A 16,120-nucleotide genomic window follows, 5' to 3' on the forward strand; every position below is an offset into this window, starting at 1 on the left:
AAAATATTTTATTAGGCTAGCAATTAAATATTAATAACTTTTAATCCCTTTAATAATGATTTTTCAATTTTATTTGAGGAAAAAATCTTAATAACACAAGTCACATAATTTTAACAATAACTTAGGAGAGGCTGTTACTAATGTCAGATTAGAGTCAACGCTTTTTCGTATGAGTGACAACAAGTGAATGTCCTGTATAAAAAAGAAAGAAAAAAAAGTGCGGTGGGGAAATGATAATAGGAAAGATCAATAATTCTGTGAAAAGGGAATCGTAGTATTAGCCAAAAGAGAAGAAGGACGAAAAAGTCACAAGTCCACTGCCAACTTGTCAATTAAAGTTCCTAAAAAGACATTACAGAGAGTATAATAGTAGCATTATTTTTTTTCAATTACAGACATCTCTTATCATTAGTTTTCCGAAAATTCCTTTTCCACTTTGCCTCTCTCTGTTCGGTTGCTTCTTCAACGTGGCATGGCCTGCAGAGAAAGCTAAAACTGGATATGACAAACAAGTGTGATCTTAATAATAATCTTAGCAAAAAAATTGAAACAAGTGAAGCAGTTGTCTGTGGCATGTCGGTGATGATATGGACGAAGTTCCAGGGGCTTTGGGGACAAGTGCTAGTTTGGCTTTGAGATTAGGACAGTCTCTCTTCTCTGTTGCTTCACTTCTTTTCATGTGTTTGGATGTTGCTTTCTATAGCTATACTTCTTTCTGGTAATATTTCTCTTTCTGGGTTTTCTTTACTTCTCTCTTATTTTTAATCCCTTGTTATGTTTTCCTGTTTAATTATGCATATCTTTGATTCTTGAATATTTGGGTACTTGTATTTTTAGGAGAATTCTTGACTGTTTTATGTTCCATATGCATGTGTATAAAATTTGATGATCCTGATGATATCTGAATTTGAATGGATTACAGAAGATTGAGCTGCCAACTTATATGGAATTAATATCCTTTCTATTTTTGCCCTGCAACTTCTGTTCATCATTTTTGACAAGTTGGTATTTTTGTTTCTTTTGGGGGTGGAGAAAACTAGTTTGACAGCTCAATTGCTTTGCCACTTTGGAAAGGCACTTAGTTCAAATTACACGGTGAATTGAGGTAGAATAAATCGATGATCCTGTAGTCATTTGGCAGCTTTAATCGAGCATACGTCTGAAACGGAAATTGAATTTTATGTCAAGTCTTTCCAGTTGGAAGGTTGGGGGGCGCCACTTTCTTTAGCTTCTTCACAGACATCTCCTATAAATTCCATTCCTAAAAACCAGCAATTATAGACTGCTTTGGTTGATCTATTATGACGGATGGAGGGCCCCAAGTCGAGTGGCGGCTGGTTGCCCTTTAAATTAAGTAGATAGAAGAAACTATTAAATAGATAATGAGTAGGTGAATGAGGGCTGGAAGGAAGGATTGGAAGGATAACACCAGGAAAATTATTTTTTTAAAGAAGAGGAACAAGGCGAGTGTGAGAGCACGAGTGAGAAGAATAGGTCATTGAGATAATAATTTGCCAGAGGTCATCTGACGTTGTTCGTGACAAGGAAGAAGAACTTGCTGTGGGAATGTCAGCTGTTCTTTTTCCGGGAATCCACGTTACCTTGTAAAACACGTGTTGATACATGTATGGACTAAGAATAGCTAGTTTTAATTAGGCAGCGACAACTGTTATGCATTTATAGACGAGTTTGATACGGTTCAAGTTTATGAAGAATGAGAGAATCCAGCCCCTTCTCCTCCTCGTCATCATCATTTATGTTTCTGTCGTAACGCATATTGACTTGATTTCTCGGGTTAAAATGAGACGTGAGACGCATTGGCGTTGGAGTTTTTTTTTTCCTTCCATTTGTTGCTTATGTGATCCGTATATCTGTTGTTTTATTGTTTTGTCTGGCATATCTTTCTTCAGTTTTATACATTAATGCATTAACAAATCCTGGGTCGACGGTGAGAGCACTGTTGGCTATTAAGCGGTGCTTTATGTGACCTTTAAAGTTAACTTAGGTATAGATAGACAAAGGATCTGTGAATAAAGCTAGTTATATCTAATATGTGAGTATTACAGTTGGTTTCTAATTTTACAGTCTTGTAAGTTCTGAACAACAGTAACACCTACTTTAGAAAGCTTATGGGGAGTGTATATACGGTTGTTTTGTTTCATTCGTTCAGTTTAGCGGGTATCAATCATGTCATTGAGGAAGTGATCATAGAATATTTCCTTGGATTCTGTTGATAGTTTGCATTTGCTAGCTCTCTTTTCTTCAGAGGAGCATCTAGAGATGTAGAGCTGATTACAGTGTTTGCTTATAACTGTTATTGGAGTTCGTCTTAAGATCTGCCAGTTGGAGGTGTTTTTGGGATCGTAATTTCCTTATTTGTCACCAATTGAAATATCTTAATGAAACTAGAAATTCTGGGGAACTCATGTGCTGCTTCATTTAAATATTATAGGCTTATCATTTTTAAGCCCATGTTTCTTATTGGTTGATGATGATATCAAAACATACAACTCTTTTGTTCATTAGGTGTTATCCTGCATTTCTTCTTCATTTTTTGTTCTTTCAAGGAGTAGTCGGGGTTGCTTGCACATAGTCTCTAGAACCTCTTTGATTCCATTAGTAATAGGTACCACCAAATAAATTACAACTGATTTGATGAATCATTAGCCAATATAGGGTTGGTATGGCGCTTTATGATCTCAGTCTCTGCCCCTTTTCTCTTTTGTAAGAGTTCTGTAAACAAGAAAAGTAAGATAGTGCATTCAGATTCTGCCAATAGATCTGTGGTTGGCTGTTTGCGGTTATTCTCTAAAAACAGAATGTGATTAAAATAGATATGTGAATTTGACTTAATTATTGATAGAAATAGTTTGCTTCTAATTTCGACCAAATTCAATCTATTTTAAAATAATACAAAATTTACTTCTGACTTATCAAAAAAGAAAGAAAAGAAATGTTCAAGTCTAGAATTGAAGTATGCCAAAGATTGGAACTTAAGGTTGAAAACGGAAGTTGAAGAATTTGTTCTTCAGCCTGATGATGAAGAGCTATTGTAGTTAATTCACATATATACTACATTTTTCTTAGAATCATCATAATATGTTCTTTACATGAAGTAATCTGCTCTCATAGAGTAATATCTAGATATCAAGGTGTATCAGATAATAATCTTCTACTTGCCGAGGCACAATTTATCTGTTAATTACCTAATTCAACTATTGTTGCTTGCAGCTTTTTGGTGACAGTGATGGGTTTGGTTATATCATGGAGCTTGACACTAGCAATGGTGGATGCATTCTCGGTTTTTATTAAACGCCCATCTCGTCAGCCTGGGATAATCTCAGTTGTTGTATTAGGGGATTGGGTAAGCGCCTTGTTCAATACACTGGAAATTCTGCTTAAAACTAATCTTCTTCTAACAAAATATTCTCGTTCTCACATCTAACAGGTCCTTTCGTTTCTATCACTAGCTGCATCATGTTCAACGGCTAGTGCAGCTGACCTCCTGATTCGTTCTGGTAGCCCATTTTGCGATGGGAATATATGCAGCCGATATCAACTCTCTGCTGCCATGGCTTTCTTGTCTTGGTTTCTGTCATTGGCGTCTTCCCTCTTCAATCTTTGGCTTCTTCCCAACTTATAGTATAATTTGGGTAGCTTTGTATATGGCACAACTTGCATATAGTCTTTCGGAGTTCATAGCTAATTGTAGATGGCACACACGGTTCGGAATAAAAGATGAAATGTTATTGAAGGAAAGTAACTCCAGTGATGCATTGCGCACAATGTCGAAAATCCACTTTGAACCTTGTTGCGTTACAGTTATGGTGCAGGCATGTTGAAATCAAGTTTCAAGACTCTCTCCTAAATTTTTTAATTTTAGGAGTCGTATATATGTCAGCATTGTCGATCATCTTACTACAATTTGAGCACTAGAGTGAACTGCAGACAAAAAAATGAGCTTAATGTTAAACATCTCCTGAAAAAGAAATATAACTTTGCATCATTGGGTAATTTTTTTTATTTTTTATTATTATTTTTTAAAGTAAGAAGGATTGGAGATTTGGGCGTTGAATCATGTGTTTGGTTATTAAAATTTGAAGAACAAGTTTATGTTTCAGAACTTAAGATTCGAAATCTGAAGTTGCATTGAATAGATTGAACAACTTAAGATTTAAATTTTCTAAAGTTGCATTTGAAAGATAGAATGACATAAGATTTGATTTCTGAAGTTGTATTGAATATATTAAACTACTTGAAATTTGAATTTCTGAAGTTGCATATGAAAGATAGAAAAACTTAAGATTTGATTTCTGAAGTTGCATTGAAGAGATTGAACTACTTAAGATTTGAATTTTCTAAAGTTGCATTTGAAAGATATATAACTTAAGATTTTGGTGGCAAAATATTGCAAATTTTGTGCAGCGCGGGTATAACTTCAATGGCGGTCCCATAAGTGGGTATTGTATGGGCGAAAAATTTCATGTCATATGTTGACCAGGTCAACGTAGATAAAGCCTTTGAAGGTTGTGTCGTGTCGACGATATGATATGTCAAACTGGTTTCAAAAGGTCGAAGTCACATGGAGAAGGCAGATCGTCGTCGAGATCGAGGTGGCCCGATAAAAGACGAGGACGAGGGCGAACATCCGTCCTCGGCGTGCAGTAACAATTAGTTTAAGGATTTAGATTCCCTAGAGAATATTTCTCTCTGTTGTACTATCTAATATTTTGTGGCCCATGTATTCTTATAAATAGGAAGGGATGTAGCTTTAGAAAGGGGATTGAACACTTTTGTAAAGAACAACATTGACATTCTCTGAAGATTCTCTCTTTACCGATATATACAAAGTTTACTTTTACACCTCTTTGTCTATTTTTCTCCCCCAATCCAAGAAGAATCGGAATATTCAAGTGCTTATCAGTATCCATCATTGTCAGAGGAATCAGTGAAAAATCTCACCCTTGTCGAGTGAACCTTGTTCCATTATTTATTTAAATGCCATTTATTGTCATTTATTCTTTCATATTCTTAAATCATTTATTGCTCCATTATTACTCCAAGATATTGCTAACTAACAACATATATTTGGTATTCTTCACAAATACACTAGATCTGTCATTTAAATATTAATATTGACTTAGATTAACCATTTTCTCTATAAATTTAATTGTATAAAAATCTAGATCTAAATTTTGGCTTATACAGTTTGACACCGTATGTGGGGATTTCTTAGTCAAGTTTTTAGTTTCCATTCAAATCTATAACTTTCGTGATTTGTTAAACTAATGTGCTGTAGAGTTACCCTTTCTCTCTGTGTATACAAAGACTCCATTGCAGGTAACCAAGGAAACAGAACAAAAGCGACGGACAATGCCCCCATCCTTATGAGTGCCATCGACGAAGGGTATGACACCCATGATGAGGAGGTGACCCCAACGACATCTCCTAGATTAGGGAAGTCGCCTACACTCTTCTACAACACAACCAAACCAAATGAAAAGAGGGCTTCTACGTCCACGGGAGAGGGGGCACCACCTGCTATGAAAAAGCTCCTCGAAGCATAGTTAACTGACACTCTGGTCAGCGTGATAAGCAAACAAGCCCCATGCACGACCACATAAACCACAAGGATCCATGTAGCACAGCACATGAATGAACGAGACGACCAACCAAATCCTCCCACTTCAAGTAACACTCATATAATTGTTAACAATGTAGGTGACAGCGTCCTCGCCGCCGTGCTGAAAAGAATGGAGGAAATGGAAAACGAGAACAAGGCGCTCAAGGAACAAATGAAGGAGCACCAGAAACATGTAGACAAAATAACAGGTGCCCCCAAATTGTTACCAAAAAGAGACGCCGGCAGGTTCATGGAACAACCATACAAGGAGGAGGCGACTCCTCATGCCATACCAAAAGGTTTCAAGATGCCCCCATATCTCCGAATCTACGATGGAATGACTAATCCCGATGATCATGTAACTTACTATGTCACCGCCGTAAAAGGCAACAACCTCACCAAAGAGCAGGTGTCCTCCATCTTGATGAAATATTTTGGTGAAACCTTCACGGGAGGGGTGTTGACATGGTATTCACAGCTGCCAGCCTATTCCATAGAAATAATCAAAGAGATGGCCGACAAGTTCGTAATAACACATGCCGGGGCCAAGAAAGCCAAAACGAGGGTTAATGACATCTTCACCATCAAACAATCCCTAGAGGACGGACTGAGGGACTTCCTCGCCCTATTCAACAGGGTGAGACAACAAGGAATGGCCGTGGCAGCCTTTCAAAATGGGCTGAATAGAGAAGGTTTGAAGGCGACCAGAAAGCTATTGAGCCGATTGATGAAGTACCCACTGGCCACATAGGACGAGATCCACAATGCCTACTGTGCCGAGGTTAGGGCTGATTATGAAGACCTCAACGGGCCAACCCGAGGACTCATCTCGGTAAAATCCAAACCCAGGAAGGAACGAAGGGAAAATGTGAGGAGAGACCCTTCTGTACTGCGATCAGACAGAGATCGGCATCAACCCTACATTAGGGCACTCGTACCTAACTTTCGTCGCAAAGAGGGCCCCTCTAGGCCAAGATTAGATGTTCACAGAAACGATCAAGGTATGCGCCCTACTATCTGATCATAATTTTTATGTGTCACCTACAGAGGTGGTCTACGCACTTGAGAAGCTCGGAACCAAGGTGAAGTGGCCACAAAAAATGAGGTACGACCCAAGCACTAGGAAGTTCGACGCCTTCTCCGAGTTTCACATGGACTGTGGACACAAAATGAAAGATTGCCACACTCTGAGATTAGAAGTAGCGAACTTGCTATAACAAGGACACATCAAAGAATTACTTAGCGACAAAGGCAGGAACATCTTAGCAAGAGGCCGAGAGAACCCAGGCCTACCAAAGCCTCTTTCGCCCGCTCGAACCATCAACATGATAATTGGTGGAAATGACGACGCCTCCGTCAATGGAATCAAATTCACCGCCACTCACAAACTAAAGAGATCAATCACCCATGAACGGTATGACGGACTCAAAAAAAGTATCATCATCGATGAGTCAGATATTGACTGTTTGACTTTCCCTCACAATGATGCACTTGTCATTATTTTAGGAATTCTTGATATTGATTTTAGGAGAATTATGGTAGACAACGGACGCGGAGAGTGCATCATCTATCTGCGAGTCCTCGTACAGATGCGACTTGAGGATAAGATCGTGTCGCGCTGCATTACAGTAACTAGTTTTAACAATGCAGTTGAACGGACTTGGGGTGAGATCACACTCCCCATCCTCACCGGTGGGGTGACACTGGAGACCACATTCCATATCATGGATCAGTACACCGCATACAACACCATCATAGGACGACCATGAATACATCCCATGAGGGCAGTCCCCTATAGCTTGTACCAAGTGATCAAATTCCCGACCCCATGGGGAATATTCGGCATCAACAAGAAAAGAAGAAGGCTAGTTAGTGGTTACTATATGATGGGCAACATTGTATAATTACTCCCAAGCTTGACTTTTCTACACAAACGGACATGGATGATTATTCCTTTATATCCTAATTATCTCCAAAGTATGGAATTTGTGGACTCGAGTTTCACACTACCTTGTTTTCGTGGAAATTATGGGGAGAAGAAAATTGAAGACCCCAATATATGATTGATAGAGAACAAGACATAAGAAAGAGTATTAGATAGGTAAACGCCAATGACTCCCTTACAACTTTCTCATAAATGACAGAAATTGAAGGACAAGCATTTGAAAGGTACTCTAAGAAATCTTTTAAAGCTTTTGCCCATCCCTTAAAACAGATAATCCTTAGTCATACAAGTATACTCCTTTCAAAGTTTATCACAAATAACACCACAACACAAATTGGAATAGTGAGGCATATTGCAAAAATTGTAAATGAATGGCTTTCAGCGGTTTGTCAAAACGATTCTCATATCTACATTCCGGCTTCAATTAGTTAAGAACTTAAGATGGAAAACACTAGTGGAACAGAAAAAGAGCTTTAACTTCTTTGCACTTAGCATGTATAACCATCAGGTTAAGGTTAAGCTTAATTTGGTATATTAGAAAATCAAGTAAAATGTCATATTGTTTACTTGGAAGTTGGAACCAAGCAAACCTAAGCCATTCTTATTATTCTCTCTCTTTTAGTCTCCAATTGATAGTTAACATAAGTTACTTTTTTATTTCCTGATAATCTCTTTGAACTTTCGTACGGGATACTTAGTATATAGATTTGTGATCAGCCTACCGTTTATAGTTGCGTTTCTAAATTCAAGAGGAGGCATTTGGCTTTTTGCATGCCAATCTGATATAATTACTCAAACATAAAGATAATGACCAGAGGGGTCAGAGAAATTAGGTGAGAAAGGTTTTGGCAAAATATATAAATTGGAAGGTATGTAGCAGTGAAAATGTTGTAGCTACCATTGGAAGGATTCATCATGTGAATATAGTTGGCCTCGTGGGGTATTGTGTCGAGACAACAGAGCGCGCTCTTGTATACGATTTCATGCCCAATGGATCACTTGATAAGTACATCACCAGTCAACAAGGAAGTTCTGTGTTAAGTTGGCAGAAGAAGTATGAAATTGTTGTTGGAGTGGCTCGACGAATTGAGTATTTGCATCGAGGCTGTGACATACGAATTTTGCACTTTGACATAAAGCCTCACATCATTCTTTTGGATGAGAATTTCATCCCAAAGATTTCTGACTTTGGACTTGCTAAACTATATCCAACAGATAATAGCATTGTGACTCTCACAGCTGCTCGTGGAACGATTGGATATGTAGCTCCAAAGTTGATCAGTAGAAGCATTGGAGCAATCTCTTATAAAGCTGATGTTTACAGCTTTGGAATGCTACTAATGGAAATGCTAGACTTGAAGAGAAATGTTGTGATTGATTCATAGTTGATGTAATGTTTTTTGTAAAATGACATATTCTAGTGTTGGCCCGTAGCATCATAACGAAGACAGCTCAAGCACCTAGTGCTAAGCATCTTGAAAATGAGCCCAATTCAGGGCCTTATTATGATCCAAAGCTTGCACCAATATTTGCTGCCATTTTGACAATTTTCTTTGTTTGTGCAGCAACCCATTCTTTCTATCCTATAGATTTACGGTTTCGAGCATATTTTGGAGCACAATGGATGATGCCGATTTCCTTTAAAAACTGCTATTCTGCTTGAAAAGGGATGAAATCGACAAGAGGCACAAATATGGTTCAAAATATTATCTTTAAGCCCTTTTTATTTTGTTATTTATATTTCATATTTTTGCCATTGTATTATTTTTTTAAAAAGTGATTTTATTGTTTTGCAAAAAAAAAGAAGAAGAGGTTAGGGTGCAAATCATTAAAAAAATAATAGGACAGAATGCAAATCATAAAAGAGAACATATGTTAAGGGTGCAAAAGTTTCTCAACAATTACATACCTACGACAATATTGAATTAGGACATTCCGATTCTTTTTAAGTCATCCGGTATCCGATACCTATCGCCTCAATTGATTTAGAATTCTGTCGCGTAAGGCCCGTTCGTGGAAAGCACTCTTTGTCAGAATATTTTTTGTTTTTAAGGCTCGAATGATAATCCGAGACTTTTGGTTAAGAATGGAGGGTTCTCAATATTCCTTAATGGAGACTCTCCGAATCTTTACGTGGCAATTTCATCATCGTCATTTTGTTTCCTCCTTAGGTTTAGCACTGATTGTTTGACCAAAAAGTATAACCCTCGGTTCAAATAATTAAATTTTTGTATTCCGGGGGTTAAACCTAGTTAACAATAATATTCCTAGATATGAGTTCCGAAAAGGTAACGAATGTTAGACAAATCCGATAGAGATATAATGATGGTGTATAACAATCATTCCAAGCAACGTAAACAATGATGGAGCATCAAATAGCAACAAACAATAATAAATGACATTCGAGTAAATAAAAGGAGTGATTCACCCAATAAAAGGAGAATTTAGGTGTTACTCCTCCCCTCAATGATGAATGTCATACAAATCCTTGAATATTCATATATCCTCGGATCTGGTGGAAAGTATGAAACAATATAGACAAGAATCTTGGTGAAAAAGGTGTTGTTATTATAGTGAGTGAGAGAGAGAGAGAGAGAGAGAGAGAGAGAGAGAGAGAATCTTTTGTCAAAGTGTGTTCTTACAAAAATGAATATATCCTTCCACCATTCTCTTCTTTTCTATTTATATCAGATATTTTCTTAACAAAACCCTAATGGTACAAGTAAAGAGAATATCCACTAGAATATTTCCTTTAATATCCTATTTCGAAAACAAGTCGTTACAGCTTTTCCAACGGTGCTCGACATCGACCGTTGGTGACATTTCGGCCACGAATCTTGTTGCTTCCTGATCGACCTCGACTAGTGACAGCTTGAATACTCTTCCTTTTGCACTATCTTGTCTTAAATATTCTAGGGCATATTTTGACCTATACAGTTAGTCTCTTTGCTTATTGAGGCCGGTCTCGGGCGGGCTTGTTGAGCAGATTCTGTTAGTCGCGGTCGAGATGATTGGATGAGCGGGCAACGAGGCCTTTCATGAGCCGCAATTTTTGGGGTTATGTCGTTCCTGGATCAAAGTGACGTCATGACGTCATACCTCATTATGGTGCATTTTTTCGATGCGTTGCATTATTTCGCGTGCGTCTATTTGTTGGATCTGTTGCTTTGATAGTTGTGCTAAGTAGTGATGACCAAATTTTTCGGTTTCGATGCCCGAGCTCCTATAATTTGGGATGTGAAGATCCACACTCAAGTTTTACAAATTTCCCACATCAAAACCTTGTGCCTTCTTCTTCTTATTCCATTGTTGTGCATCTTCTTTTCCTGCTTTAGCGATCCCTGTTATTCTTAACTCCTCGCTACTTTGAATACCCTCTCTTTCGTTAGAACTATGTGTAACGTATCTTCTGGTCCCAGCGAGGAAAGTTACCCGGTACCTTTAGCGATGGTTTTCCCTCCTCATGCTGAGGGCGTCTCCGCTGCCGTCGAGGATAAGAACTTTCGTACGGTGGAGGAGATAGTTCCTCGTGGTGAGAAAGTCAGGTCTGATTTTACAAAGGCTCCTGAAGCTGAACCCGAAATCTCCGAGTCGGTGATGAAAGAGGCCGATTTATTAGAGCTTAGGTCTAAATTCGGCATCCCCGCTCGCATCGAGTTGGTCCCTGCCGGGCGGGATATGGTACAAGTCCACCGCCTTGGGTATTGTGCGTTCTACGCTTACTCTTTTCATGTCGGCTACACTCTTTCCCTTCTTCCATTGACAGAGGTGTTTTGCCGTTTCTATGGCATTTGCCCTGCTTAGCTCGCACCATATATCTACAAGCTCATTAGGATGCTTACTAAGTTTGTAGAGCTGGCCGGGGTCGAGATCAGTCTTCGGCATATGACGCACTTATTCGCCCCTAGTTTCTATAGGGGGTCGATGCGGAACCTTCACCGCCGAGGGGTAAGTGCCTGGTGGTGAAGATGGATGATAAGGCTAGCCGCCAGTTCTGGCACAACTTCTTCTTCGTCGGAACTGAGGATATGGTGGCTAACGCAAATGGCTTCCCTGAGACTTGGAACTATACTCATAAGCGTCTAACCTTCTTGTGTTGATGCATTTGGTTTACTTTGCTTAGTTGTGGGTTCTGATCTCTTGCTCTATTCTTATATAGCCAAGACTTCGCCCCCTCCTCTGGTCGGGGACATTTCTGATTGGGTAGGCCGGCTCCTCCCTCACACTGCGGGGATTCATGAGTGGCCGGGCTTTCTCAAGAAGTTTGGGCCTGCTCCTTCCTTGACCGGTGAGTTTCTTCGCTTTGGCTTATTAGCTACTCGCTTTCTGTCGTTCACTCCGGTTGACCTTATTTTTGTTGTGCTTATTTTGATTTCAGCCTGAGGGTCTTCGAGGAGACCTAAAGTTCCCCCTGCATTCCGTAAGAGGAAAACTGCTACCTTTTTGACTTCTGCCCCTTCTACGATCGCGGCTAGGCCTGCTCGTTCCTCGATCTCACCTGTTGCTGCTTCAACATCAATTTCTTCTCTATTTGTGAATATTTCGGCAGCGGAGCCTTCGGCTTCCCCTTTGTATCGTCTTGTAGATGAAGATGAGGAATCATTACCGAGTAATTGGGATTTGTTGCCTCACAAAAGGAGGTCAGTGGACGTTGGTGACAGGGTTTCCCGGGTCGTGGACCCTGTGATGGATGATTTTATCATTCGTGAGACGGCGACCATAGTTCTTGAAGAGGACGTCGAGATGTCATCTAGGGTTCAAAGATCGACGGAGGCTGTTGATGGCGTATCTCTTTCTCCCGTGATGGGAGCCGAAGGGCCGGTCGTTGTGGCCTCTTATACTTTGCGGCAGGAGGGGCCATCGACGTCGAAGCCCGCTAATGATGCTTCTTCACCGACCGATGGGAGAGGCAAAGGCATTGCCGAAGATGGCTACGAGATGGGTTCAGACCTCGATGTTGCCGCGATGAGGATGATGGAGGAAGGATTTAACCAGCTCGAGGTGAGGTTGGAGGGGTCTACGCGGACCATTGTGATCCCCATGGATCGTGACTTATTAAAGAATATGGAAAACATGGTTCCTGACCTTGGTACCCTTTGCTCCGACGTGGAGGGTGAAACCCTCTAAGAGCTGGATCATGTTACCCTATCGAGGAGCATAGACGACCTCACTCTCAGGGTAAGATTTTCAAGGCTTCTGTTTTCTTCCTATCATGTTCAAAGTCTAGGCTTTGTTTTTAGTGCTTTGCCCTTGTCATCGGGGACATTCTTATTTTTGATTTTCTTTCTTTTCATGATTGTAGACCATGATCTTGGAAAGTGCTAGCTCCCGAAGGGAAGAGAGGCATAAAGCTATATTCAAGAAGTGGCAATGCAAATACTTCAAGTACCGTGGCAAGTACCGGGAGATCCATATGCGGTTTGGTGAGGGCAGCAACTTGCAGGCCCTTCGAGACGAACTGAAGGAGAAGGATGACGAGCTGGTCAAGGTCATCAAGATGTGCAGTGTTCTTGAGGGTACGTTGAGAAATAGAGAGGAAGATCTCGAGGTCAGCAAGGCTGTGGAGGCTCAATGTGGTCACCTCCAGACACATGTGGTCGAGTTGCACAGGCAGTTAGAGGAATGTCGCATGCATATGGAGGTTCTTCATGGCGAGATCCATGAGAAGATGAACGAGCTGGAGAAGGCAGAGTTTGCTCGGTCGTAGGTTCCTCGAGGTAGTGATCCGGACTCTCCGTTCTAAGCGAGAGAGTGACTTAAAAATGGTGAGGCTTAAAAAAGAGCAGCTAGATGAGAGGATTGGAGAGTTGGGGAGAGACAACTCCCTTCTTCAGGACAAGATGGCGCCTTAGAGGCCGAGAAGGATCAAATGCTTGCGTAACTATCATCCTCTAACACTTCAGTATTTTCAAATGTTCCTCGGGAGCTATACGAGGAATGGATTCATGTTGAGGCTCAGTTGGATGTGTTCCGCAATTTGCAAAAGGTGGTTTCCGTTTCCTCGGCCGCTCTTGAGGATGTTCGATTTAAGGCCCACGAGGCTCGGGTCACCTATGGGTATGATCCTGCCACGCCCGAGGCTGGTGACGCTGAGGGGCACGTGTGTATGGACCAGATTGAAGAGGATGCCTGGTACGAGGCCGCGTACCCTGAGGGCGATGGTGATGATGAAAGGGGAGATCGAGATGGCCCAGATGGTCAAGGCGATGTTACTGAAGGGCCTAGCGGCGACAAGTAGTTTTTCTTCTTCTTTCTTTTACTTTGTTGTAAACTTGTTTTTTTTTGTAGGCATCTTCATGGGACTTCGTAAAGAATGTTTATATATAAATGTGGAATGTTTTTCTACGTCTGTTTCTTTTTCTTGGATTAGTTTTTCTATACTTGTATGTTTTATATGGCCGAAGGCTGGTAGGTGTTAGTTCGAGTGAGGTCGAACATAACCTAATTAATTATGGCCGAAGGCTGGTAGGTGTTAGTTCGAGCGAGGTCGAACATAACCTAATTAATTATGGCCGAAGGACAGTAGGTGTTAGTTCGAGCCAGGTCGAACATAACCTAATTAATTTTGACCGAGGGCCGATAGGTGTTAGCTCGAGCGAGGTCGAACACAACCTAAATAATTATGGTCGAGGGCTGATAGGTATTAGTTCAAGAGAGGTCAAACATAAACTATTTAATTGTGGCCGAGGGTCGATATGTGTTAGTTCGAGCGAGGTCGAACATAACCTAATTAATTATGGCCGAGGGCCGATAGGTGTCAGTTCGAGCAAGGTCGAACATAACCTTATTTTAAAACTATAAGCCTATAAGTGTGAAGTTCACCGTAAACTTTAAGCATTGTTTCCTTGGTCGTACACTTGGAGAAATAAAAATAAACTTCAAGCATTGTTTCTTTGGTCATATACTTGGAGAAATTTACAAATTTTCGGGCGTTGGCTGGCGTTCCAGTCCTAGTCTGTCTAGTCCCTTCATCGGTTGGCCTGGAGTGTGCTTGAGAGGTTGGGCGATGAAATAGCCGTCCCGTCTTTGTGCACTTCAACTTGAAGTGTTCCCTTTGTCGCCTCATTAAAAACCTCCTTGAGAAAACCCAATTAGGACAAAACTCAAGTGAGGGAAAAAGAGAACGACTTGGGGGACACTTTAAGCTGAAGTACTTGAGGTGGGTAATATTCCAGTTGTTTGGTTGTAGCTTTCCTTCCATTGTTTCTAGTTGGAATGATCATTTGTTTGCTTTTGCCGTGATTTTGTACGGGCCATCCCAATTTATTCCTATTTTTCCCTCCCGTGGGTCTCTGCTTGCTTGTGTTTTAGCTTTGAGTAAGTAGTCCCCGATTTTGAGTGGCCTGACCTTTGACTTCTTGTTATAATATAGTTCTGCTTGTTGTTTTTGGGCGATCATCCTTATGTAGGCATATCTCTTCGTTCTTCTGCTTTGTCGAGCTCTTGCCTTCTACTTTTGTCGTTCCTTGGTCTGTTCTCGTGGGAGTATCTCAGGCTGGGTGTGATGACCTAAAATGCCATCTTTAAATTTAATAATTAATTCTGTGTTCTAAGAGCTCAAAAAGCATTATTTATCATTCCTCGACTTGCGTGCGCAGTCCGTAAAATTTTTCGGAAAGTTTTTAGGTAAAAAATGGATTAAAATGTGAGTTAGAGCTTTAAAACTCAATTGAGATGACTTTGGTCAACATTTCAAGCAAACGGACTCGGATCAGTGTTTTGTCACTTCCGGTAGGTCCGTATCGTGATTTGGGACTTTGGCGTATACCCAGAATTAAATTCCGAGGTCTCTAGCCCGAGATATGGAATTTTGATGAAAAATTAAAAGTTTATGTTCAAATAGTGACCGGATGTCGAATTATGTGCAAACGACTCCAGAATAGAATTTTGATGATTCTAGCAGCTCCGTTTGGTGATTTTGGACTTAGAGCGTGATCAAAATTTTATTTGGAAGTCCATAGTGAAATTAGGCTTGAAATGGCTAAAATAGGAATTTAAGTTTGGAAGTTTAACCAGGGAGTTGACTTTTTGATATCGGGGTCAGAATCCAGTTCTAAATTTTTTTACAGCTCTGTTATGTCATTTATGAGGTCAATCGGACTTGATTTGATAGGTTTCGACATCGAATGTAGAAGTTGGAAATTCTTGAGTTTCATTAAGCTTGAATTGGGGTATGATTTGTGATTTTAGCATTGTTTGATTTGATTTGAGGTTTCAAATAAGTTTGTATGATGTTTTAGGACTTGTTGGTGTATTGGGTTGAGGTCCCGAGGGCCTCGGGTGAGTTTCTGATGGTTAACAGATCAAAAGTGGGATTTAACTGCTGCAAAAGCTACTCCAATTTTTCTGCTGGAAATGCTGTCAAAATCGGGCTGTCTGTCAAAATCGAGCTGCCTGTCAAAATCGGGCTGCATGTCAAAATCGGACTCCCTGTCAAAATTAGATTCCTTGTCAAAATCGGACTCCCTGTCAAAATTGGATTCCATGTCAAAATCGGACTCCCTGACAAATCGGGCTCCCTCACAGATTTGTAAGTTATAAAAACAAGGGAC

The 16,120-nt window shown here is 40.3% G+C and overlaps 1 protein-coding gene and 1 pseudogene across 1 annotated transcript; both read left to right on the forward strand.

Moving 5' to 3' along the window:
- Window positions 1-363: 363 nt before the first annotated feature.
- LOC104099406 (CASP-like protein ARALYDRAFT_485429) lies at window positions 364-4,014 on the forward strand. Its single transcript, XM_009606387.4, has 3 exons — window positions 364-718; window positions 3,232-3,364; window positions 3,449-4,014. Exons 1-3 carry the CDS (start codon window positions 588-590, stop codon window positions 3,641-3,643), a joined length of 459 nt encoding a protein of 152 aa, XP_009604682.1. The 5' UTR covers window positions 364-587; the 3' UTR covers window positions 3,644-4,014.
- Window positions 4,015-5,651: 1,637 nt separating this feature from the next.
- LOC138905465 (rust resistance kinase Lr10-like) lies at window positions 5,652-8,953 on the forward strand (annotated as a pseudogene).
- Window positions 8,954-16,120: the final 7,167 nt, after the last annotated feature.

Source organism: Nicotiana tomentosiformis, chromosome 2 (assembly GCF_000390325.3).
Source record: "Nicotiana tomentosiformis chromosome 2, ASM39032v3, whole genome shotgun sequence".
In the NCBI taxonomy this organism is placed as follows: domain Eukaryota; kingdom Viridiplantae; phylum Streptophyta; class Magnoliopsida; order Solanales; family Solanaceae; genus Nicotiana; species Nicotiana tomentosiformis.